Genomic DNA, 26,696 nt, shown 5'->3' with positions numbered 1-26,696 from the left:
AGAAACGAGCAATTTGTTGTAGTCCTCTTTCTCACAAGAGTTCTTCCCACATTTTGTTTTCAATATATTTCCCTATAGAAATTGACCTCAAGTTCTGCAATCTTAATACATTTAATCACATTTAAAAAAAAAAAGTGATTTGTAACTTAGACTAGGTTGTAGCTATTTCAGAGCTTCATGTATAGAAGTCATGGAGGTGATTAGGATGCCTTTTTATTGCTATTTATTACTAAATGCATTTTAATTGACGCTCTTTAATATTTACATTTCCTCATTCAGGTTGGTGCTGCCATTTCTATGACTTACATCACTGGCCAACCAATAGTCTTTGTTGGAACAGGACAGACCTACAATGACTTGCGTAGCCTTAATGCCAAGGCTGTTGTCAGTGCTCTGATGAAAGCTTAACTATCTGCTTTACAACTCTCTTAATGCACCACAGTGCCACCAAATCCTCCAACTTCAGCTTGTCACTTACTTTCTGTGCATAATGGAGGATTGTTGAATTATTATTAAGTGGCATACCTGTTAACGTCGCAACTTCTCCAGCATTGTTCAGTCTGCTGCCCAACCTTCCCCAATTTATTTTAAAAATAAGAACGTAGAGGATATCATCACCTCATCACTCAAGGAAAGAGATCCACTGCTATTCCCTTTTTTAAAAAAGCTGTCTTTAATTCTTAGTGCAATAAACTTGAGTATTGGCTGACTATGAATTACAGAGAAATTGTAAAGAGAATTTATTAAATAAAGCTGCTATAATTGTTATATGTGGTCATGTCATATTGAATTTCAGGGTGTGAATTGAATGGCGGATCCTGTTTCTCTTATTTACATAACAATTTCTGTCACTCCTGAAAAATTTTATTCATTATATACTGTAGAAATGAAGAGTGCTGGAAAAAATGATAAGAAAATACTAGAAATCACAGGCCAGCTACCTGATATGCAGATCATCTTATGCAGCTTAGCTCAGTAGTTCAGACCAATTGGGTTTGTTTAGCTTAGTGTTAGTACATATCTTCCGTTCTTTGCTCATCCTCGTACAAATCAATAGCATAGCTGATTTTTATATTCGTTTGTGGAAAAAATGATGTGAAAATTACTTTCAGATTGCCTGTGATTGAATGCAGTTCTTATTTTATAGTTCAGGGAACATTGAAATACAGTTCTATCAGCATTGTGAAAGAGAGCTCTATAATTAGTACAGCTTGCTACTTAGATATTCTTGGATTTCAAGCTATTAAATTTCATAGCTTCCATGAAAGTTTTAAGCTCAGTTTGATTTAAGCAGGTTTTCCAGCCACTCGCCCCCTTTTCAGTGGAATTAACTTTCCTGAAAGTTGCAGTGTTTATTGGTAAGACAATTCCTATACAAGGAGCAATCTGCTATTTTGCATGCAAGTTTGTTTTTACTATGGATATGGCTGGTTAAAAATAGAGCTGTAAAACAAGTTTAAGCTTCTGGAGATTTTGTCAACAAACTAATAGACCAACTTGAAATCCTCAGGTGGTTTAGTACAATTAAGTTTGTTGCTGATCAGTACTTGTACTTCCTAATATCAAAGGAAAATTACAAGGATATAATCATATTAATATTTCTGCATTAGAATAAAGCATTTCCAGACATGATATAGTTTTTACTAAAATCTTTAAAGATTGTTTTGACCTTTGTGTCTTTGCCTGGAAGTTAACTGTCTGCCCAGAGCGTGAATTTTAAAAAAAGCAATTGGGGCCAGTCGGGACATTCGGCAGGCTTGAAATCATTGGGTTAATTATGTACTTGGCAAGAGCCAATAAAAAGAAGTGAGGTTTAAGACGTTGTGAGAGCGACCATTGTTGAGTGGACAGTGTTGGAGTGGAGAGCTTGCGGCTTCGGTGAGAGAGGTGAAGGCTAAGCTAAGTTTCTCTCATTGTGCAATTAGAGCAGTGGGAATGCCAAGCAGGATAGAAGAATGGTCTTCTTGTGGGATGTCAGAAGATTGAGACCTCCAGTGCCTCTGATGACTATACCTGCAAAAAGTGCAGCCAGCTGCAGCTTCTTTGAGACTGCGTTAGGGAAATGGAGCTGGATGATCATTCGGGAAGCTGAGGGATTGATTGACAGGTAATATGGGGAGGTAGTTGTGCCTAGGGTACAGGACCCAAGTAATTAGGTGATTGTCAGTAGAGGGAAAGGAGATAGGCAGCCAGTGCAGGGTATGAGTTATACAGCTCTCGTTACATGCACTGAGTTCAACTCTGAGTGAAAATGCAGAAAGTTTGATGTTGATAACTCATCTTCTACCTTAGGCCACAAACTGATCAATCACCCCTGCTGTGGACCACTTTCTGGAGGTCCAAGACGCCGACTTCTACAAAGAAGGGATCCGTATGCTCCACAACTGCTGGACTGTGTAAATGCAGGAAAAATAAATGTGCTAGGTTTTCTAAAATTGACTCCTACCTTAGGGCCACGAACTTATCAATCACCCCTCGTACAGTTTAATACATGGCTAAGGAGGTGGTACAGGAGGGAGGACGTGAGATTTTTGGATCATTGGGCTCTTCTAAGGAAGGAGGGACCTGTGTAGAGAGGGTGGTTTGCACCTTATAACAGGAGGGGTATTAAAATCCTTATGGGAAGGTTTGCTAATGCTCTGGGGGAGAGTTTCAAACTACAGTTGTAAGAGCAGATAGTAGAGTGGTTGTGGGGAAAGATGTTAAGCCTACACACAAAATCAGGATTCAAAAGGTTGAGCATGGTGGGACAACTATTCTGCATTGCATCTATTTCAATGCAAGGAGCATTGTCAGTAAGGCAGATGAGCTTAGAGCATGCATCAGCATGTGGAATTAGCCTAAGGGCTTTACCTTCCACCACATGGGACCAGATGGCAGTGTTTGCTTTATGATTACCTTATCATAGGGCACCGCCATGACTGGTCTGTCTCAGTCCTGCTCCCTGACCTGGAACATCTGGTGGTTAATTGTCATCCATTCAATCTGCTGAGGGGGTTTTCTACCATCATCCTGGTTGCAGTGTACATTCCATCCCTGACCAACCTCAGGCTGGCACTGGAGGAGCTGAGTGGGCACTGTGATCAGCAGTCATAAGACAGTGCACCATAGCTTCCTGATCATTGTGAGGGATTTCGACCAGACGAGCTTCAAGTCTCTGACCAACTACCGTCAACATGTCCCCTGTGGAACCAGAGGAGCTAACACATTTGACCACTGTTACACCACCGTCAAGAATGCTTAATGTGACATCCCATGCTTGCAGTTTGTCAAGTCCGATCACCTGGCTGTACTTCTACTCCAGGCACACAGGAGTACCATAGCTCCAACGGTAAGGGCCACAAAGGTATCGTTAAGAGAGGTGAGCGAATGCTTACAGGACTGCTTTGACTGCTGGTGGGATATTCACTGGAGTGTTCACTGAGATCTTTAATCTCTTTTGCTTTGGCAGTTTGAGGTACCCACCTGCTTCAAGCATGCTTCACTTATACCAGTACCTAAGAAGAACAGGGCACCAATGACTACTATGCAGCACATCCACAGTCAAGTGTTTTGAGAGACTGGTGCTGAGACATATCAATTTCTGCCTGAGGAGCAACTTGGATCCACTTCAATTTGCCTACAGATTGGACAGCAACAGGTCCACAGCAAGTGCCACTGGCTCTTCACTCAACCCTGGAACATCTGGACAGCCAAGATGCATACATTAGGATGCTCTTTATCGACTACAGCTTGGCATTCAATACCATCATCCCCTCAAACCTAATCAGTAAGCTTCAAGACCTTGGCCTCACTACCTCCTTGCGCATTTGGATCCTCGATTTCCTCGCTTGCAGCCGCCAGTCAATTCAGATTGGTAAAAACATCTCCTCCACAATCTCCATCAGCACAGGTACACCACAAGGCTGTATGCTTAGGCCCCTGCTCTACTTGCTTTACACTTATGACCATGTGCCTAAGCACAGCTCCATTGCCATATTCAAGTTTGCTGATGATACCACTATTGTAGGCCAAATCAAAGGTGGTAATGAATTAGCATATAGGAGGGAGATTGAAAATCTGGCTGAGTGGTGCCATAACAACCACCTCTCACTCAATGTCAGCAAGACCAAGGAGCTGATTATTGACATCAGGAGGAAGAAACCGGAGGTCTATCAGCCAGTCATCATCAATGGATCAGGGGTGGAGGGGATGAGCAACTTCAAATTTCCTCAGTGTTATCATTTCGGAGGAACTGTCCTAGGCCCAGCATGTAAGTGCAATTACGAAGAAAGCATAGCAGCACCTCTATTTCTTTAGAAGTTTGTGACATCTAAAACTTTGACAAAATCCTACAAGAAGTAGTGGATAGAGCCCAGTCAATCACAGGTAAAGCCCCCTCCCCCCCCCCACCACCATTGAGCACATCTACATGAAGTGTTGTCGCAGGAAAGCAGCATGAATCTTCAGGGGCCCCCAGTACCCAGGTTATGCTCTATTCTCACTGCTGCCATCAGGTAGAAGATACAAAGGCCTCGGGACTCACACCACCATGTTGAGGAGCAGTTATTACCCCTCAACCATCAAGCCCTTGAACCAAAGGGGATAACTTTGAAATGTTCCCACAACCTATGGGTTTATAAGGACTAATCTCATGTTCTCGTTATTTATTATTATTATTATTTCTTTCTTTTTGTATTTGCAGTTTGTTGTCTTTTGTACACTGAACATTCAAGTTGACCCAGTCTTTCACTGATTCTATTATGGACTTATTGAGTATGCCCACAAGAAAATGAATCTCAGGTTTATATATGGCGACATATATGTACTTCGATAATACATTTACTCTGAACTCTGACTGGACTATATTCAGGGATTCATCTTTGGATCTGAACAAATATGCCACAGTTGTCACCAACTTTGTCAAGACCTGTGTGGATGAGTGTGTGCCTTTGAGAACATACTGGATGTACCCAACCAAAAGCTGTAGGTGAATCAGGAGATTTATAGTCTCCTGAAGGTTAGATCCGTGGCATCCAAGGCCAGCGATCCAGAACTCTACAGTTAGTTCAGGTATGACCAATGGAAGGCTATCTTAAAGAGCAAAAATGCAATTCTAACATAGCTATCTGGAGAACACAAATATTGTAGAAACATACTTTTATAATAAAATGAACCTTGAAGTTAAGAAATGCAATTAGATGAATGTGTCAGCTCTGGCAGGGTTTCCAAGCCATTACTTCCTACAAGGCGAAACACGATCATTAATAGCTGTGGTACTTCACTCCCTGCTGTGCTGAGCACCTTTATTGCATGCCTTAAAAACAGATTGCCAGGTATGATGTTGTGGCCATCACTGAATCGTGGCTGAAGGATGGTTGTAGTTGGGAGCTGAATGTCCAAGGTTACATGTTATATCAGAAAGATAGGAAGGTGGGCAGAGGGGGTGGTGTGACTCTACTAGTAAAGAACTGCATCAAATCAGTGGAAAGATATGACATAGGATCAGAAGATGTTGAATCCTTGTCGGTTGAGTTAAGAAACTGTGAGGGTAAAAGGACCGTGATGGCAGTTATATACAGGCCTCCCAACAGTGGCTGGGAGGTGGACCACAGATTACAACAGGAAATAGAAATGGCGTGTCAAAAGGGCAATGTTATGGTAGTCATGGGAGATTTTAACACACAGGTCGACTGGGAAAATCAGGTTGGTAATGGATCTCAAGACGGTGAGTTTGTTGAATGCCTAAGAGATAGCTTTTTAGAGCAGTTTCTCACTGAGCCTACTAGGGGATCAGCTGTACTGGATTTGGTGTTAGGTAATGAACCGGAGGCGATTAGGGAGCTTGAGGTAAAAGAACCCTTATGAACCAGTGATCACAATATGATTGTGTTCAGCTTGAAATTTGATGGGGAGAAAGTAAAGTCTAATGTAGCGGTATTTCAGTGGAGTAAGAGAAATTACAGTGGTATGCGAGAGGAGTTGGCCAAAGTAAATTGGAAGGAGCTGCTGGCAGGGATGTCAGCAGAGCAGCAATGGCATGCGTTTCTGGGAAAAATGAGAAGGGTGCAGGACATGTGTATTCCAAAAATGAAGAAATACTCAAATGGTAAAATAGTACAACTGTGGCTGACAAGGGAAGTCAAGGCTACTGTAAAAGCAAAAGAAAGGGCATACAGCAAAGCGAAAATTAGTGGGAAGATAGAGGATTGGGAAGTTTTTTAAAAACCTTCAGAGAACAACTTAAAAAAAAAATCATTAGAAGGGGAAAGATGAAATATGAAAGCAAACTAGCAAATAATATCAGAGTGGATAGTAAAAGTTTTTTCAAGTATGCTAAAAATAAAAGAGAAATGACAGTGGATATAGGACCGCTAGAAAATGAGGCAGGAGAAGTAATAACAGAACAAAGAGATGGCTGCTGAACTAAATGAGTATTTTGCTTCCGTCTTCACTGTGGAAGACATTAGTAGTCTAATGCACCCTAGGGTTCTGAAAGAGGTAGCATTAAAGATTGTGGTGGCAATAGAAATGATCTTTCAAAAATCATTGGACTCTGGCCTGGCGCCAGAGGACTGGAAAATTGCAAATGTTACTCCGCTCTTTAAGAAAGGAGGAAGGCAGCGGAAAGGAAATTATAGACCAGTTAGCCTGACCTCAGTGGTTGGGAAGATGTTAGAGTCAATTGTTAAGGATGAGGTGATGGAGTACATGGTGACACAGGACAAGATAGTACAAAGTCAGCAGATTTCCTTCAGGGAAAGTCCTCCCTGATGAACATGTTGGAATTCTTTGAGATTACAAGTAGGATAGATGAAGGGGATGCAGTGGATGTTGTATATTTGGACTTTCAGAAGGCCTTTGACAAGGTGCCACACATGAGGCTGCTTACCAAGTTAAGAACCCATGGTATTACAGGAAAGTTACTAACGTGGTTAGAGCATTCGTTGATTGGTAGGAGGCAGCAAATGGGAATAAAAGGATCCTTTTCTGGTTGGATGCCAGTGACTAGTGGTGTTCTGCAGGGGTCGGTGTTGGGACCACTTTTTATACTGTACATAAATGATTTAGATGATGGAATAGATAGCTTTGTTGCCAAGTTTGCAGATGATACGAAGACTGGTGGAGGGGCAGGTACTGTTGAGGAAATGGGTAGGATGCAGAAGGACTTAGACAGATTAGGAGAATAGGCAAGAAAGTGGCAAATGAAATACAATGTTGGAAAATGCATGGTCATGCACTTTGGTAGTAGAAGTAAATGTGCAGATTATTTTCTAAACGGGGAGAAAATCGAGGAACCTGAGATGCTTGGCAGTCCTTGTGCAGAACACCCTGAAGGAAAACTTGCAGGTTGAGTCGGTGGTGAGGAAGGCAAATGCAGTGTTAGCATTCAGTTCAAGAGGTCCAGGATACAAGAGCAAGGATGTGATGCAGAGGCTTTATAAGGCACTGGTGAGGCCTCACCTTGAGTATTGTGAACAGTTTTGGGCCCCTCATCTTAGAAGAGATGTGCTGGCATTGAAGAGGGTCCAGAGGAGGTTCACAAGGATGATTCCAGGAATGAAAGGGTTATCATACGAGGAATGTTTGATACTCTGGGTCAGTAATCACTGGAATTTAGATGGGGGGGGGGATCTCATTGAAGTTTTTTGAATGTTGAAAGGCCAAGACAGAGTAGATATGGAAAGGATGTTTCCCATGGTGAGAGAGTCTAGGACAAGAGGGCACAGCCTCAGAATAAAGGGGCGCCCTTTCAAAACAGAGATAAACAAACATAGAAAATCTACAGCACAATACAGGCCCTTCGGCCCACAAAGCTGTCCTTACATGTCCTTACCTTAGAAATTACCTAGGGTTACCCATAGCTGTCTATTTTCCTAAGCTCCATGCACCTATCCAGGAGTCTCTTAAAAGACCCTATTGTATCTACCTCCACCACCATCGCTGGCAGCCCATTCCACACACTCCTGTGTAGTTAAAAAAAAAACTTACCCTTGACATCTCCTCTGTATCTACTTCCAAGCACCTACAAACTGTGCCCTCACGTGCAAGCCATTTCAGCCCTGGGAAAAAGCCTCTCATCTTATACACCTCCATCAGGTCACCTCTCATCCTCTGTTGCTCCAAGGAGAAAAGGCCAAGTTCACTCAACCTACTGTCATGAAGCATGCTCCCCAATCAAGGCAACATCTTTGTAAATCTCCTCTGCACCCTTTCTATGGTTTCTACATCCTTCCTGTAGTGTGATGACCAGAACTGAGCACAGTACTCCAAGCAGTGTCTGATCAGGGTCCTATATAGCTGCAACATTACCTCTCAGCTCTGAAACTCAATCCCATGGTTGATGAAGGCCAATGCACTGTATGCTTTCTTAACCACAGAGTCAACCTATGCAACAGCTTTGGATGTCCTATGGACTCGGACTCCAAGATCCCTTTGATCCTCCAAACTGCCAAGAGTCTTATCATTAATACTATATTCTGCCATCATATTTGACCTACCAAAATGAACCACCTCACACTTATCTGGGTTGAACTCCATCTGCTACTTCTTAGCCCAGTTTTGCATCCTATCAATGTCCCACTGTAACCTTTGACAGCCCTCCACACTATCCCCAACACCTCCCATCCTTGTGTCATCAGCAAATTTAGTAACCCATCCCTCCACTTCCTCATTAAGGTCATTTATAAAAATCACGAAGAATTGGGGTCCCAGAACAAATCCCTGAGGCACACCACTGGTCACTGACCTCCATGCAGAACATGACCCGTCTACAACCACTCTTTGCCTCTGTGGGCAAGACAATTCTAGATCCACAAAGCGATATCCCCTTGGATCCCATGCCTCCTTACTTTCTCAATAAGCCTTGCATAGGGTCCTTCATCAAATGCCTTGTTGAAATCTATATACTGCTCTACCTTCATCAATGTGTTTAGTCCCATCCTCAAGAAATTCAATCAGGCTTGTAAGGCATAACCTTGTTTTGACAAAGCTATGCTGACCATAACCATATAACAATTACAGCATGGAAACAGGCCATCTTGGCCCTTCTAGTCCATGCCAAACTCTTACTCTCACCTAGTCCCACTGACCTGCACTCAGCCCATAACCCTCCATTCCTTTCCTATCCATATATCTATCCAATTTAACTTTAAACGACAACATCAAACCTGCCTCAACCACTTCTGCTGGAAGCTCGTTCCACACGGCTACCACTCTCTGAGTAAAGAAGTTGCCCCTCATGTTACCCCTAAACTTTTGCCCTTTAACTCTCAACTCATGTCCTCTTGTTTGAATCTCCCCTACTCTCAATGGAAAAAGCCTATCCACGTCAACTCTATCAATCCACCTCATAATTTTAAACACCTCTATCAAGTCCCCCCTCAACCTTCTACACTCCAAAGAATAAAGACCTAACTTGTAACATTTCTCTGTAACTTAGGAGATGAAACCCAGGCAACATTTTAGTAAACCTCCTCTGTACTCTCTCTATTTTGTTGACATCTTTCCTATAATTCAGTGAACAGAACTGTACACAATACTCCAAATTTGGCCTTACCAATGCCTTGTACAATTTCAACATTACATCCCAACTCCTATACTCAATGCTCTGATTTATAAAGGCCAGCATACCAAAAGCTTTCTTCACCACCCTATCCACATGAGATTCCACCTTCAGGGAACTATGCACCATTATTCCTAGATCCCTCTGTTCTACTGCATTCTTCAATGCCCTACCATTTACCATGTATGTCCTATTTTGATTAGTCCTACCAAAATGTAGCACCTCACATTTTTCAGCATTAAGCTCCATCTGCTATCTTTCAGCCCACTCTTCTAACTGGCCTAAATCTCTCTGCAAGCTTTGAAAACCTACTTCATTATCCACAACTCCACCTATCTTAGTATCATCTGCATACTTACTGATCCAATTTACCACCCCATCATCCAGATCATTAATGTATATGACAAACAACATTGGACCCAGTACAGATCCCTGAGGCACACCGCTACACACCAGCCTCCAATCTGACACACAGTTATCCACCACTACTCTCTGGTGTCTCCCATCTAGCCACTGCTGAATCCATTTTATTGCTTCGATATTAATGACTAACGACTGAACCTTCCTAACTAACCTTTTGTGTGGAACCTTGGCAAAGGCCTTACTGAAGTCCATATAGACAACATCCACTGCTTTACCCTCATCAACTTTCTTAGTAACCTCATCAAAAAATTCATTAAGATTTGTCAAACATGACCTTCCACGCACAAGTCTATGCTGACTGTTCCTAATCAGACCCTGTCTATCCAGATAATTATATAAACCATCTCTAAGAACACTTTCTATCAATTTACCCACCACTGGTGTCAAACTCACAGGCCGATAATTGCTTGGTTTACTCTTAGAACCCTTTTTAAACAATGGAACAACATGAGCAATACGCCAATCCTTGTTTCTAATGACACTTGAAATATTTCTGTCAGTGCCCCTGCGATTTCCACACTAAGGTCCTCGGAAATATCTTGACTGGACCCAGAGACTTATCCACTTTTATATTCCTTAAAAGTGCCAGTACTTCCTCTTCTTTAATCGTCATACTTTCCATAACTACCCTTCTTGTTTCCTTCACCTTACACAATTCAATATTCTTCTCCTTAGTGAATACTGAAGAAAAGAAATTGTTCAAAATCTCCCCCATCTCTTTTAGCTCTGCACATAGCCGTCCACTTTGATTCTCTAATGGACCAATTTTATCCCTCACTATCCTTTTGCTATTAACATAACTGTAGAAACCCTTTGGATTTATTTTCACCTTACTTGCCAAAGCAGCCTCGTATCTTCTTTTAGCTTTTCTGATTTCTTTCTTAAGATTCTTTTTACATTCTTTATATTCCTCGAGCACCTCATTAACTCCAAGCTGCCTATATTTATTGAAGATCCCTCTCTTTTTCCAAACCAAGTTTCCAATATCCCTTGAAAACCATGGCTCTCTCAAACTTTTAACCTTTCCTTTCAAACTAACAGGAACAACCTAACCTCTTTTGAGTCAGTATGGGTGGAAGTCAGGAACAGGAAGGGAGCAGTTACTATATTGGGGGTATTCTATAGGCCCTCTGGTAGCAGCAGAGATACAGAGGAGCAGATTGGGAGGCAGATTTTGGAAAGGTATAAAAATAACAGGGTTGTTATCGTGGGTGACTTTAACTTCCCTAATATTGATTGGCACCTGATTAGTTCCAAGGGTTTAGATGGGGCAGAGTTTGTTAAGTGTGTCCAGGACGGATCCCTGTCACAGTATGTGGACAGGCCGACTGGGGAAATGCCATACTAGATCTAGCACTAGGTAATGAACTGGGTCAGGTCACAGATCTCTCAGTGAGTGAGCATCTGGGGGAAAGTGACCACTGCTCCCTGGCCTTTAGCATTATCATGGAAAAGGATAGAATTAGAGAGGACAGGAAAATTTTTAATTGGGGAAGGGCAAATTATGAGACTATAAGGCTAGAACTTGCGGGTGTGAATTGGGATGATGTTTTTGCAGGGAAACGTACTATGGACATGTGGTCGATGTTTAGAGATCTCTTGCAGGATGTTAGGGATAAATTTGTCCCGGTGAGGAAGATAAAGAATGGTAGGGTGAAGGAACCATGGGTGACAAGTGAGGTGGAAAATCTAGTCAGGTGGAAGAAGGCAGCATACATGAGGTTTAGGAAGCAAGGATCAGATGGGTCTATTGAGGAATATAGGGTAGCAAGAAAGGAGCTTAAGAAGGGGCTGAGAAGAGCAAGAAGGGGGCATGAGAAGGCCTTGGCGAGTGGGGTAAAGGAAAACCCCAAGGCATTCTTCAATTATGTGAAGAATAAAAGGATGACAGGTAGGACCGATTAGAGATAAAGGTGGGAAGATGTGCCTGGAGGCTGTGGAAGTGAACGAGGTCCTCAATGAATACTTCTCTTCGGTATTCACCAATGAGGGGGATCTTGATGATGGTGAGGACAATATGAGTGAGGTTGATGTTCTGGAGCATGTTGATATTAAGGGAGAGGAGGTGTTGGAGTTGTTAAAATACATTAGGACGGATAAGTCCCCGGGGCCTGACGGAATATTCCCTAGGCTGCTCCACGAGGCAAGGGAAGAGATTGCTGAGCCTCTGGCTAGGATCTTTATGTCCTCGTTGTCCACGGGAATGGTACCGGAGGATTGGAGGGAGGCGAATATTGTCCCCTTGTTCAAAAAAGGTAGTAGGGATAGTCCGGGTAATTATAGACCCAGTGAGCTTTACGTCTGTCGTGGGAAAGCTGTTGGAAAAGATTCTTAGAGATAGGATCTCTGGGCATTTAGAGAATCATGGTCTGATCAGGGACAGTCAGCATGGCTTTGTGAAGGGCAGATCGTGTCTAACAAGCCTGATAGAGGTCTTTGAGGAGGTGACCAGGCATATAGATGAGGGTAGTGCAGTGGATGTGATCTATATGGATTTCAGTAAGGCATTTGACAAGGGTCCACACGGTAGGCTTATTCAGAAAGTCAGAAGGCATGGGATCTAGGGAAGTTTGGCCAGGTGGATTCATAATTGGCTTGCCTGCAGAAGGCAGAGGGTGGTGGTGGAGGGAGTACATTCAGATTGGAGGATTGTGACTAGTGGTGTCCCACAAGGATCTGTTCTGTTCTACTTTTCCTGATTTTTATTAACGACCTGGATGTTGGGGTAGAAGGGTGGGTTGGCAAGTTTGCAGACGACACAAAGGTTGGTGGTGTTGCAGATAGTGTAGAGGATTGTCGAAGATTGCAGAGAGACATTGATAGGATGCAGAAGTGGGCTGAGAAGTGGCAGATGGAGTTCAACCTGGAGAAGTGTGAGGTGGTACACTTTGGAAGGACAAACTCCAAGGCAGAGTATAAAGTAAATGGCAGGATACTTGGTAGTGTGGAGGAGCAGAGGGATCTGGGGGTACATGTCCACAGATCCCTGAAAGTTGCCTCACAGGTGGATAGGGTAGTTAAGAAAGTTTATGGGGTGTTAGCTTTCATAAGTCGAGGGATAGAGTTTAAGAATCGCGATGTAATGATGCAATTCTATAAAACTCTGGTTAGGCCACACTTGGAGTACTGTGTCCAGTTCTGGTCGCCTCACTATAGGAAGGATGTGGAAGCATTGGAAAGGGTACAGAGGAGGCTTACCAGGATGCTGCCTGGTTTAGAGAGTATGGATTATGATCGGAGATTAAGGGAGCTAGGGCTTTACTCTTTGGAGAGAAGGAGGATGAGAGGAGACGTGATAGAGGTGTACAAGATAATAAGAGGAATAGATAGAGTGGACAGCCAGCGCCTTTTCCCCAGGGCACCACTGCTCAATACAAGAGGACATGGCTTTAAGGTAAGGGGTGGGAAGTTCAAGGGGGATATTAGAGGAAGGTTTTTTACTCAGAGAGTGGTTGATGTGTGGAACGCCCTGCCTGAGTCAGTGGTGGAGGCAGATACACTAGCGAAGTTTAAGAGACTACTAGACAAGTATATGGAGGAATTTAAGGTGGGGGGTTATATGGGAGGCAGGGTCTGAGGGTCGACACAACATTCTGGGCCAAAGGGCCTGTACTGTGCTGTACTATTCTATGTTCTATGTTTTTAACATAAAGATCCTGCACCCTCAAAACTTCACCTTTAAATGACCTCCATTTCTCTATTACATCCTTCCCATAAACCAATTTGTCCCAATCCACTCCTTCTAAATCCTTTCGCATCTCCTCAAAGTTAGCCTTTCTCCAATCAAAATTCTCAATCCTAAGTCCAGTCCTATCCTTCTCCATAATTATATTGAAACTAATGATATTGTGATCACTGGATATGATTATTGACTATTCGTAATCATATTATGCCTCACCAAATGTTCATAAATCCTGCCTCTCAGGATCTTTTCCATCAACTTACCAACCACTGAAGTAAGACTCGCTGGTCTATAATTTTCTGGGCTATCTCTACTCCCTTTCTTGAATAAGGGAAGAACATCCGCAACCCTCCAATCCTCTGGAACCTCTCCCGTCCCCATTGATGATGCAAAGATCATCGCCAGAGGCTCAGCAATCTCCTCTCTCGCCTCCTGCAGTAGCCTGGGGTACATCTCGTCCGATCCTGGTGACTTATCCAACTTGATGCTTTCCAAAAGCTCCAGCACATCCTCTTCCTTAATATCTACATGGTCAAGCTTTTCAGTCTGCTGTAAGTCATCCCTACAGTCACCAAGATCCTTTTCCATCGTGAATACTGAAGCAAAGTACTCATTAAGTACCTGTGCTATCTCCTCCAGTTCCAGACACACTTTTCCATGGTCACACTTGCTTTGTCCTATTTCCTCATGTTGTATCCTCTTGCTCTTCACATACTTGTAGAATGCCTTGGGTTTTCCTTAATCATGTCTGCCAAGGCCTTCTCATGGCCCCTTCTGGCTCTCCTAATTTCATTCTTAAACTCCCTCCTGCTAGCCTTTTAATCTTCTAGATCTCTATCATTACCTAGTTTTTGAACATTTCGTATGCTCTTCTCTTCTACTTGACTAGATTTACAACAGCCTTTGTACACCACGGTTCCTGTACCTTACCATCCTTTTCCTGTCTCATTGGAATGTACCTATGCAGAACTCCACGCAAATATTCCCTGAACATTTGCCACATTTCTTCCATATGTTTCCCTGAGAACATCTGTCCCCAATTTATGCTTCCAAGTTCCTGCCTGATAGCCTCATATTTCCCCTTACTCCAATTAAACGCTTTCCGAACTTGTCTGTTCTTATCCCTCTCCAATGCTATGGTAAATGAGATAGAATTGTGATCACTTTCTCCAAAATGCTCTCCCACTGAGAGATTTGACACCTGCCCAGGTTCATTTCCCAATACCAGATCAAGTACAGCCTCTCCTCTTGGAGGCTTATTTTCATATTGTGTCAAGAAACCTTCCTGAACACACTTAACAAACTCCACCCCTGCTCCAGGGAGATGCCAATCAATATTTTGGAAATTAAAATCTCCCACCACAGTAACCCTGTTATTATTACATCTTTCCATAATCTGTCTCCCTATCTACTCCTCGATGTCCCTGTTACTATTGGGTGGACTATAAAAAACACCGAGTAGAGTTATTGACCCTTTCCTGTTTCTAACTTCCACCCACAGAGACTCTGTGGACAATCCCTCCATGACTTCCTCCTTTTCTGCAGCAGTGTCACTATCTCTGATCAACAGTGCCACGCCCCCACCTCTTTTGCCTCCCTTCCTGTCCTTTCTGAAACATCTGAAACCTGGCACTCGAAGTAACCATTCTTGCCCCTGAGCCTTCCAAGTCTCTGTAATGGCCACATCATAGCTCCAAGTATTGATCCATGCTTTAAGCTCATCCGCTTTGTTCATAATACTCCTCACATTAAAATAGACACATCTCAAACCATTTGTCTGAGCATGTTACTTCTCTATCAACTGCCTGTCCTCCCTCTTGCACTGTCTCCAAGCTTTCTCAATTTGTGAGCTAACTGCCTCTTCAGTTTGGTACCCACCCCCCAGCAATTCTAGTTTAAACTCTCCCCAGTAGCCTTAGCAAACCTCCCTGTCAGGATATTGGTCCCCCTGGGATTCAAGTACACCCCGTTCTTTTTGTACAGGTCACACCTGCCCCAAAAGAGGTCCCAATGATCCAGAAATCTGAATCCCTGCCCCCTGCTCCAATCCCTCAGCCACACATTCATCCTCCACCTCATTCTATTATTATACTCACTGTCACATGGCACAGGCAGTAATCCTGAGATTACTACCTTTGCGGTCCCACTTCTCAACTAACTTCCTTCCTAACTCCCTGTAGTCTGTTTTCGGGACCTCCTCCCTTTTCCTACCTTATGTCATTCGTACCAATATGTACCACAACCTCTGGCTGTTCTCCTTCCTACTTCAAGATATCGTGGATGCAATCAGAAACATCCTGGACCCTGGCACCTGGGAGGCAAACTACCATTCGTGCTTCTTTCCTGCATCCACAGAATCACCTGTCCTACCCCCTAACTATAGAGTCCCCTATCACTGCTGCCATCCTCTTCCTTTCCCTACCCTTCTGAGCCACAGGGCCAGACTCTGTGTCAGGGGCCTGGCCACTGTTGCTTCCCCCAGGTAGGCCGTCCCTCTCAATGGTACTCAAACAGGAGTACTTATTGTTAAGGGGGACAGCCACAGGGGTACTCTCTAGCTCCTGACTCTTGCACTTCCCTTTGCGGAAGATGTGGAGAAATTTCTTTAGCCAAAGGGTGGTGAATTTGTGGAATGTATTGCCACACGCAGCTGTGGAGGCCAGGTTGTTGGGTGTATTTAAGGCTGAGATTGACAGGTTCTTGATTGGATATGGCATCAAAGGTTGCAGGGAGAAGGCCGGGAACTGGGGTTGAGGGGGAGATTAAAACAAGAATCAGCCATGATTGAATGATGGAGCAGACTTGATGGGCCAGATGGCCTAATTCTGCTCCTGTGTCTTATGGTCTAAAAAGGAGAATCAAACTACATCTGTGCAAATCCTTGCAGCAGCCAGCGACCTTGTGATATCTGCCTCGAAGTACTACTACTACATCGACGTCGGGCACAATGACAGACTCTCCACTTCTCCCTCTCCCTCATCAGTGTGTTCAGTTCATCTACATTAGCCCCGCTGCGGATGCCTGGGAGGCTGACATCACAACATTTTTTGAAGAGGGTGGAATTCACAAGGTGCTCGGCCTCCATGTTGTACCTGGTAGGGCACTGAAAACCTGTGCTGGCTAATTGGTTGGAGTGTTCAAGGGCATCTTCAATCTCTCACTGCTGCAATCAGAGGTTCCAAATTGCTTCAAAAGGGCGACAATCTTACCCAAGAAGAGCAGAGTGAGCTACCTCAACAACTATTGCCCAGCAGCTCTCACATCTATTGTGATTAAGTATTTTGAGGTTGATCATTGCTAGAATTAACTTCTGCCTGAGCACAGAGCTGATCCGCTGCAGTTTGCCTTATTACCACAACAGGTCTACAGTGGATACAGAATCACCAACTCCCTACTTAGTCCTGGACCACTTGGACAACAATACCTGTCAGGCTGCTGGGTTTAGCATTCAGCACCATCATCTCTTCAGTACCCAATCAACAAGCTTCAAGATCTCGGGCTTCTGTACCCCTCTCTGCAACTGGATCAGAAATAACATTTCCTTGCTACGCTCAGCAGACACACCTCAAGGATACGTGCCTCGCCCACTGCTCTACTCTCTCTGGACTCATGACTGTGTGGCCAGTCACAGCTCAAATACCATCAATAAATTTGCCAATTACACAGCTGTTGTTGCCAGAATTTCTGATGGTAATGGGGAGGCTTGCATGAGTAAGACAGATCAGCTGGATGAGTGGTGTTGCACAACCTTGCACTCAACAAGCACAATACCAAGGAATTGATTGTGGGCTTCAGGAAGAGGAAATTGGGAGGGGACACAACAGTTTTGAAGGGGTCAGCAGTGGAAAGGGTGAGCAGCTTGAAGTTCCCTGGTGTCAACATCTCTGAGGATCTATCCTGGTCCCAACATATTAATGCAATTACAAAGAAGGTATGCCAGTGGCTATATTGCATTAGTAGCTTGAGGAAGCTTGATATGTCACCAAAGGAACTAGCAAATTTCTACAGGTGTACGGTGGAAAGTATTCTGACTAGTTGCGTCACCCTCTGGTATAGAGGTGCACAGGATTGGAAAAAGCTGCAGAGAGTTTTAAACACCAGCTCAATCATGAGCACTAGCCTCCCCTCCATCGAAGACATCTTCTAAAAGCAATTGAGGCATCCATCATGAAGAACCCTCACCATCAAGGACATGCCCTCTTCTCATTACTACCATCAAGCACAATACCATACAGGAGCCTGAAGAAGCACACTCATTGTTTTAGGAACTGCTTCTTCCCCTCCACCACCAGATTTCTGTACAGTCCATGAACTACCTGAGATTTTTGCAGTCTTTTTGCACTATTTATTTACGAATCCTTACTGTAATTTATAATAACTTTTATGTGTCACACTATACTGCTACCGCAGAACAAATTTCACGGTATATGTCAGTGATACTTAACCAGATTCCAAGAATGGATCTGAACAAATACATGTAGGAAGGGGCAGGTTATCCCACAGAATTATGCAATAGATTTGTATATATTTTCTGGGTAGTGTGCTTGCCCAAAATAAAATCAAGATTTTTAACAGGAAACAATTTCCTTCATTCATTGCGTTGAGTTTCTTGCCAAGCTGTGTTTCAAAATGCCAAAGCTGTCATATTATTTATTGATTTTTATTAAAATATTCTGTACAGAAGTCACTTACAGTACAAAATTGCTACATCAAAATGAACAGTAGAATTGCAGTTGTCTCAGCTAGTAGAACTCATTGATGCCATCCAAAAAATCCAACTTACTGAGTGAAAAATAAATTCAAATCAAAATTTGTGTTATTCAAATTGAGTGTTTTAGTGCAGTTCCAAAGTGGAACATTGCGAACCATACATTTTCCATTTTAGTTGTAAGAACAAGTGTTGACCTCCGGGTTGTCAGTTACTGCGTTGTGCTTCAACTATATTATAAAGCTAAGCAAAAGCTTATTTCCCCAGTTTTATTTCGTCACCTGTTTCCATGCTTTGGCCTGGGCAAGAGAGAAAAAAAAGTGAATAAACACTTCCAACAGAATACATTTAAGCAGGGTGTTACATATAGTTCTTGTTCATATTGCAAAGGTCCTCAAACAGTGCTTCATCTTCTGTCTTGGCATGATGTATCCTTGTGGATTTTAATTAATTTTACAGTTTTAAGTAACTTGTTCCTCCATTTGTATCAGAACTGGCCATTCTGCTCTTGGACATTAATCTGTAATATTACTGTTTTCTGCTATTAGCATAGCCTTTTCTACATACAGCTCTGCATTTAGCAGCTTTAGCATTTCTGTGTGTTTTTTCTAACTGTCCTCATTAACTTGTAAATCAGATGACTTCATTTACATTTCACCCAAGTGAAATGTCCACAAACACGAGGAAATCTGCAGATGCTGGAAATTCAAGCAACACACACAAAAAATGCTGGTGAATGCAGCAGGCCTGGCAGCATCTCTAGGAAGAGGTACAGTCGACGTTTCAGGCCGAGACCCTTCGTCAGGACTAACTGAAAGAAGAGATAGTAAGAGAGTTGAGAGTGGGAGGGGGGAGATATGGGGAGATCCAAAATGATAGGAGAAGACAGGAGGGGGAGGGATGGAGCCAAGAGCTGGACAGGTGATTGGCAAAGGGGATATGAGAAGATCATGGGACAGGAGGCCCAGGGAGAAGGAAAAGGGGGAGGGGGGGAAAACCCAGAGGATGGGCAAGGGTATAGTGAGAGGGACAGAGGGAGAAAAAGGAGAGAGAGAGAAAGAATGTGTGCATAAAAATAAGTAACAGATGGGGTACGAGGGGGAGGTGGGGCATTAGCGGAAGTTAGAGAAGTCGATGTTTATGCCATCAGGTTGGAGGCTATCCAGACGGAATATAAGGTGTTGTTCCTCCAACCTGAGTGTGGCTTCATCTTGACAGTAGAGGAGGCCATGGATAGACATATCAGAATGGGAATGGGACATGGAATTCCATTTGTCCTATCAGTTCCTCTCCCAATCCATTAATGGAAAATATTTAACTTTCTCTTTCCAGAGGTGCTGCCTGAGTGGCTGAAAAACTTGCATAGGTGGTTAGGACATCGATCTTAGGGTTTCACATTCACAGCCTGTGGGCTTTACAAGTATTTTGGACATACTTCTGTACTTTGCAAACAACATGAAATATAATTATTAATGAGGGCGATGGTAACAGATTTCAATATGACGGATAAGTTGGTCTAGAGGATAAACGTGGCAGATCAAATTAAATACAGAATGTTATTTGCAAGGAAGAGTGAGCAATTTTAAAGGAGTGCAAGAACACACACTAAAGGAGTTTCTGAACATTTTTAGGGTGACATTTATGAAATATAATAAAGCAAACGAATGCTAGGGTTTGTATGGAGACTAAAACAAGCCAAGTAGTTAAAGATATATAAATGACCACTTAGTCCCAGTAACAGAGTCGTACAGCATTAAAACAAGCCCATCAACCCAACTGATCCATGCTAACCAAGATTTACAATCTAAGCTAGTCCTATTTGCTTGTGTTTGGCCCATATCCCTCTAAATTTTTCCTATCCACATATCTGTTCAAGAATTCTTCTAATGTTGTTAATGTACTTGCCTTAACCACTTCCTCTAGCAGGTCATTCCATATACTGACACCTCTGGGTGAAAACATTGCCCCTTGGTTGCCTATTAAATCTTTAACCTCTCACCTTTAACCTATGGCCCCCAGTTCTTGAGTCCCCAGTCCTGGGAAAAAGATTTTGCCTTCACCCTCTCCAAAACCCTTCATAATTTTATAAAATCACTCCTTGTATTTGGAATACTTTGTTCAGGTATGGGCACCTCAAATTAGTATATGAAAGCCTTTTTGTATTGGTACAAGAGATGTATTGTTACAGTAAGGGATTTCAATAGATCTGACAAGATGTATATTTTCCCCTTGGAACTAAGAATAAAAGCTAAGCAGAAGTTGTTAAGTTCTAGAATTATGAGAGGATTTTATAAAATAATTATTTTCAGTAACTCATAACCAAATGACTTGTGAAAGAGGTTGAGACAATATGGAGATAAAAATGAGAAGTCAGAATTTAACATGAGTAGTTTTAAAGTAGTGCAATACTCTTGAAAGGGAATCAGATGAACAGTTAAAAGGACAAAAAAAAAATCAGGAAAAGTACCAGGAATGAATGAATTTTCTCCTCCAAAGAACTGGTAAAGACTCAGTGGGCCAAACGGTCTGTATATTCTGTACTATTAATTCAACCACTGCTTAAACAATGCAACTGTTATCAAGCAGGTTCCATTTTAAAAGGCACAACCCTTCATCCAATATTAATTAGAACCCTGAGAGCAAGTGGCAAATCACAGACGAGTACAACACTGATAATAAGAATGCTTAAATTATGGAGTGTTTTCCTGATTGACTGCATTTACAGTGCCTTGAAACAGTATTCAGCCGCCACAACTATTTTCACATTTTACTCTCATTTTCTAAACTTAAAATATATTGAAGTAGAATTTTTGAGCTAATCTACAAAACATTGTGCATCACGTCAAATCAAAAGAAAAATTCCAAAGCCTGTCAACATTTTAACCATATAACCATGCAATAATTACAGCACATTTTACTGAAAATTAAAACCAAAATTAAGAGGTTGAAAAAGTATTCACCACTTTTGTAATTCCTACACTAACTTTCCTCAGTGCAATACTGTATATTACCGTACCAACTCACCCAATTTGTTGATGTAGAAATTTGGAGGATCACCTGTTTTCAATGAATTTATAAGAATAAATACCCCTCTCTCTGTAAGGTCCAAGAGTATGGTAGATTTTCAACAGACCAAACCAAAATTAAGACAACAGAGCATTCAAGGCAAGTTATGGAAATGATAATATGAAGCACAAATCTGGAGAAGGGTACAAGACGATCTCAAAGGCACTAAGCATACCTCAGAGCTCAGTGCAGTCCATTGTGGAAAAAATATGAAACCACAGCCACACAGGTCACCTATCTAAACTTAGCCACCAGAGAAGAATGGCACTTGTAAAAGAGGCTAATGTGGCTGCAAGTGGATATGAAGATCATGGCTCCACAATCTCTAAGGCCTCACACAAAAAGGGTATTTATAGAAGAGTGGCAAGGAAAAAGCCCTGGCAAAAAAAAACATATCCTTGCTCATAAAGATTTTGTAATGCGCCACTAAGAAGATACTGTAAAGATGTAGAAGAAGGGCAGATGACTAAAGTGGAGCTCCTTGGCCTCAACACGAAGTGGTACGTGTAGCGTAAATCTGATACTGTGCATCAGCTAGATAACATTATCTCTATTGTAAAGGTAGCATCAAGTATGGGGATTCTTTTAAGCAGCAGGGACTGGAAATTTGGTCAGGATTGATGGGAAGATGAATACTGCTAAATACAGAGAGAGATCCTGGATAAAAACCTGCTGGCCTCTGTCAGAAATCTTAAACTAGGGAGAGAGCTCGTCTTTCAGCAGGACAATGGCTACAAGCATACTGCCAGAGCAAACATGGAATGGCTCAAGCGAAGAAAATTGATGTCCTTGAGTGACCCAGAATCCTGACATTAACACTATCGAACATCTCTGGCAAGACTGCAAGACCACAAACACTCCACAACCAACGTGGCACAGCTCGAGCAATTTTGCAAGGAGGAATTTGCAAATCTTGCTCCATCACATTGTGTAAAGCTAATAAAGACTTATCTAAAACACCACTGACGGTAGCTGCGACAGGTGGTTCAACTAAGTACTGAGTGGGGGACAGGGGAATTTTGAACTGTTGACATTTCAGCTTTTGAATTTTTAGCTTTCAGCTTTACAATTTTCCCTGTATTTTGGGCTCTACCGTGAAAAATTTCTCAGTTAAACTGATCAAAATACCTGCTTGTAATACTCATTTATGTGAACAAAGGGTTGGGGGCTGAATACTTTTACAAGGCACTGTATTACATTCATATAGGTACAAAAACTCTCAGACCTTAGTGGGATTGCTACATTTTTCTAGGAAGTTTTTACAGAGTGTAGGTTTTAAACTTCAGGAGAATACACCTTATGGGCCACATTATACTGGCAAGGACTGTTGGCCACAGCAGCCACCTACCAACTGTGAGTGTGGCCTAATCTAGTCCAGATGCCTTGCTGACCAGAAGCACACAGACACCACCCCTCCCACCCCAAAGTTAGCTAGCTCTTTCTTTAGCTTTGGTAACTGTCCAAAAGATTTTTAATTGTTTAAAATTCAGAAATATTTAACAATTAAATTCAGATAGCCAAGGACAGAGTCAATCCCAAAGTCAAAACTGGTCAAGTTTCTAGCTTGTCAAAGGTTCTTTAATGACAAAGTGAAACATCTTCAGATTTTTGTTTATTTTTTTTTTCTGCACATTGCAATTATCAATACATTTTGCAACTGACTCATAAAAAGTTGACTATGTGGTGTCAATGTTGGATGCTCCCAGAGCTGAGAATTGGAAAGGTTCTATATCGATAAAACATAAACAAGCCAATAGTTTCCTTTACCGATACTAGCCTAAAGGTTCCTTCCAAAATATAATAATGTACTGCGGCATTCACTCATGCTCACCATGGCAATTGGGGACTAAATTCAAATAGTTTAATTTTTTTCAGAATTGAAAAGTTAATTGCAATAACCATGCCCAAGAAACTAACAGATTGTCCTAATAATCCACCTGGTTCATTCATGTTTTTCAGGAAACAAGGCTGACACAGCGCCTTGTAGAAGTATTCAGCCCCCAGCCCTCTGTTCACATAAATGAGTATTACAACCAGGGATTTTGATCAATTTAACTGAGGATTTTTATTTGTAAATCATATGTTCCTTTTTTCACAGCAGAACCCAAAATACAGGGAGAATTGTAAAGCATGAAAAACTAAAAATTCAAAATCTGAAAACTCAGCAGTTCAAAAAAGTATTCATCCCCCTTTGCTGAGTACTTAGTTGAACTACCTCTCGCAATTACAGCCAGTAGTCTTTTTGGATAAGTCTCTATTAGCTTTGCACAATGTGATGGAGCCAGATTTGCCCATTCCTCCTTGCAAAATTGCTCAAACTAGTTGGGGAGCAGCGGTGGTCTTGTGGTCTTGCCAGAGACGTCCGGTTGTGTTAAGGTCAGGACTCTGACTGGGCCAATCCGGGACGTCAATTTTCCTCATTTGAAGCCACTTTGGTGGTATGCTTTGAGTTGCTGTCCTGCTGAAAGACCAACCTCCTCCCCAGTTTAAGCTTTCTGGCAGAGGCTAGCAGGTTTTTATCCAGGATCTCTCTGTATTTAGCAACATTCATCTTCTCATCAATTCTGACCAAATTTCCAGTCCCTGCCGCTAAAAAGCATCCCCACAGCATGATGCAACCTCCACCATACTTTACAGTAGGGATGGTGTTACCTGGCTGATACACGGTATTAGATTTACACCACACGTACCGCTTGGTGTTGATGCCAACAAGTTCCACTTTAGTCTCATCTGACCACAAGAGCTTCTTCCACATCTTTACAGTATCTTCAGTGACACATTGCAGTCTTTACAGACAAGGATATGCTTTTTTTAAGCCAGGGCTTCTTCACTGCCACCGTTCTTTAAGTACCTTTTTTTATGCAAGGTCTTAGAGTTTGTGGAACCATGACCTTCATTTCTAGTGACAGCCACTGACTTCTGCAGCTCACAGAGTGAGTTTGCATCAGTAGCCTCTCTTACAAGTGCCATTCTTCTCCGATGACTAAAATCAGTGGGGAAGACTGACCATAGAAACTACAGCACAGAAACAGGCCCTTTGGCCCTTCTTGGCTGTGCCGAACCATTTTCTGCCTAGTCCCACTGACCTGCACACGGACCATATCCCTCCATACACCTCCCATCCATGTATCTTTCCAATTTATTCTTAAATGTTAAAAAAGAACCCGCATCTACCACCTCGTCTGGCAGCTCATTCCATACTCCCACCACTCTCTGTGTGAAGAAGCCCCCCCTAATGTTCTCTTTAAACTTTTCCCCCCTCATCCTTAACCCATGTCCTCTGGTTTTTTTCTCCCCTTGCCTCAGTGGAAAAAGCCTGCTTACATTCACTCCATCTATACCCATCATAATTTTATATACCTCTATCAAATCTCCCCTCATTCTTCTACGCTCCAGGGAATAAAGTCCTAACCTATTCAACCTTTCTCTGTAACTGAGTTTCTCAAGTCCCGGTAACATCCTTGTAAACCTTCCCTGCACTCTTTCAACCTTATTTATATCCTTCCTGTAATTTGGTGACCAAAACTGAACACAATACTCCAGATTCGGTCTCACCAATGCCTTATACAACCTCATCATAATGTTCCAGCTCTTATACTCAATACTTCGATTAATAAAGGCCAATGTACCAAAAGCTCTCTTTACGACCTTATCTACCTGTGACGACACTTTTAGGGAATTTTGTATCTGTATTCCCAGATCCCTCTGTTCCATTGCACTCCTCAGTGCCTTACCATTAACCCTGTATGTTCTATGTTGGTTTGTCCTTCCAACGTGCAATACCTCACACTTGTCAGTATTAAACTCCATCTGCCATTTTTCAGCCCATTTTTCCAGCTGGTCCAAATCCCTCTGCAGGCTCTGAAAACCTTCCTCACTGTCTACTACACCTCCAATCTTTGTATCATCAGCAAACTTGCTGATCCAATTTACCACATTATCATCCAGATCATTGATATAGATGACGAATAACAACGGACCCAGCACTGATCCCTGTGGCACACCACTAGTCACAGGCCTCCACTCAGAGAAGCAATTCTCTACCACCACTCTCTGGTTTCTTCCATCGAGCCAATGTCTATAATCCAATTTACCACCTCTCCATGTATACCTAGCGACTGAATTTTCCGAACTAACCTCCCATGTGGGACCTTGTCAAAGGCCTTACTGAAGTCCATGTAGACAATATCCACTGCCTTCCCTTCATCCACTTTCCTGGTAACCTCCTCGAAAAACTCCAACAGATTGGTCAAACATGACCTACCACGCACAAAGCCATGTTGACTCTCCCTAATAAGTCCCTGTCTATCCAAATGCTTGTAGGTTCTGTCTCTTAGTACTCCCTCCAATAACTTACCTACTACTGCCGTTAAACTCACCGGCCTATAATTTCCCGGATTACTTTTCGATCCTTTTTTAAACAACGGATCAACATGAGCCACTCTCCAATCCTCCGGCACTTCACTCGTAGACAGCGACATTTTAAATATTTCTGCCAGGGCCCCCGCAATTTCAACACTAGTCTCCTTCAAGGTCCGAGGGAACACTCTGTCAGGTCCCAGGGATTTATCCACTTTAATTTTCCTCAAGACAGCAAGCACCTCCTCCTTTTCAATCTGTACAGTTTCCATGGTCACACCACTTGATTCCCTCAATTCCATAGATTTCATGGCAGCTTCCTTAGTAAATACAGATGCAAAAAACCTATTTAAGATCTCCCCCATTTCCTTTGGTTCCGCACAAAGCTGACCACTCTGATCTTCAAGAGGACCAATTTTATCCCTTACAATCCTTTGGCTCTTAATATACTTGTAAAAGCTCTTTGGATTATCCTTCACATTGACTGCCAAGGCAACCTCATGTCTTCTTTTAGCCCTCCTGATTTCACACCTGGGCAGTGTGGCTGTGGTTTCATATTTTTTCTACTTTTTCGCAATGCACTGCACTGAGCTCTGAGGTATGTTCAGCGCCTTTAAGACGATCCTGTACCCTTCCCCAGATCTGTGCTTCTCTGTTATCATTTCCCTGACTTGCCTTGAATGCTCTTCTATCATCATTTTGGTTTGGTCTGTTAAAAATTTACTATAATGTTGGACCTTACAGAGAGAGGAGGTATTTATTCAAGTGATCCTCCAGTTTTTTACATCAACAAATTTGGTGAGTTGGTAAGGTATATACAGTATTGCACCTGAAGAAAGTTAGCATAGTAATTACAAAGGGGATAAATACTTCATCAGCCTAACAATTTTGGTTTTTAATTTTTAGTAAAACGT

General features: G+C 42.4%; 2 protein-coding genes across 7 annotated transcripts in view; one reads left to right on the top strand and one right to left on the bottom strand.

The window, feature by feature from the left end:
- Positions 1-768, top strand: part of srpra (SRP receptor subunit alpha) — a 67,593-nt gene extending 66,825 nt beyond the window's left edge. For both annotated transcript variants that reach the window (XM_072238415.1, XM_072238414.1), the window contains exon 14: positions 280-768. In XM_072238415.1, the coding sequence (XP_072094516.1) occupies positions 280-408 (129 nt within the window). In that variant the 3' untranslated portion in view covers positions 409-768. The remainder of the gene's footprint in view (positions 1-279) is intronic.
- A 17,559-nt stretch (positions 769-18,327) lies between these two features.
- The window catches only part of fam118b (family with sequence similarity 118 member B), a 48,687-nt gene continuing 40,318 nt past the window's right edge, over positions 18,328-26,696 (bottom strand). For all 5 annotated transcript variants that reach the window (XM_072238413.1, XM_072238412.1, XM_072238411.1 and 2 more), the window contains one exon: positions 18,328-18,656. In XM_072238413.1, the coding sequence (XP_072094514.1) occupies positions 18,613-18,656 (44 nt within the window). In that variant the 3' untranslated portion in view covers positions 18,328-18,612. The remainder of the gene's footprint in view (positions 18,657-26,696) is intronic.

The sequence above is a fragment of the Mobula birostris genome, chromosome 20 (assembly GCF_030028105.1).
Source record: "Mobula birostris isolate sMobBir1 chromosome 20, sMobBir1.hap1, whole genome shotgun sequence".
Taxonomy (NCBI): domain Eukaryota; kingdom Metazoa; phylum Chordata; class Chondrichthyes; order Myliobatiformes; family Myliobatidae; genus Mobula; species Mobula birostris.
The sequence above is the reverse complement of the archived record's forward strand: the minus strand, read 5'-3'. Positions and strand labels throughout refer to the sequence as shown.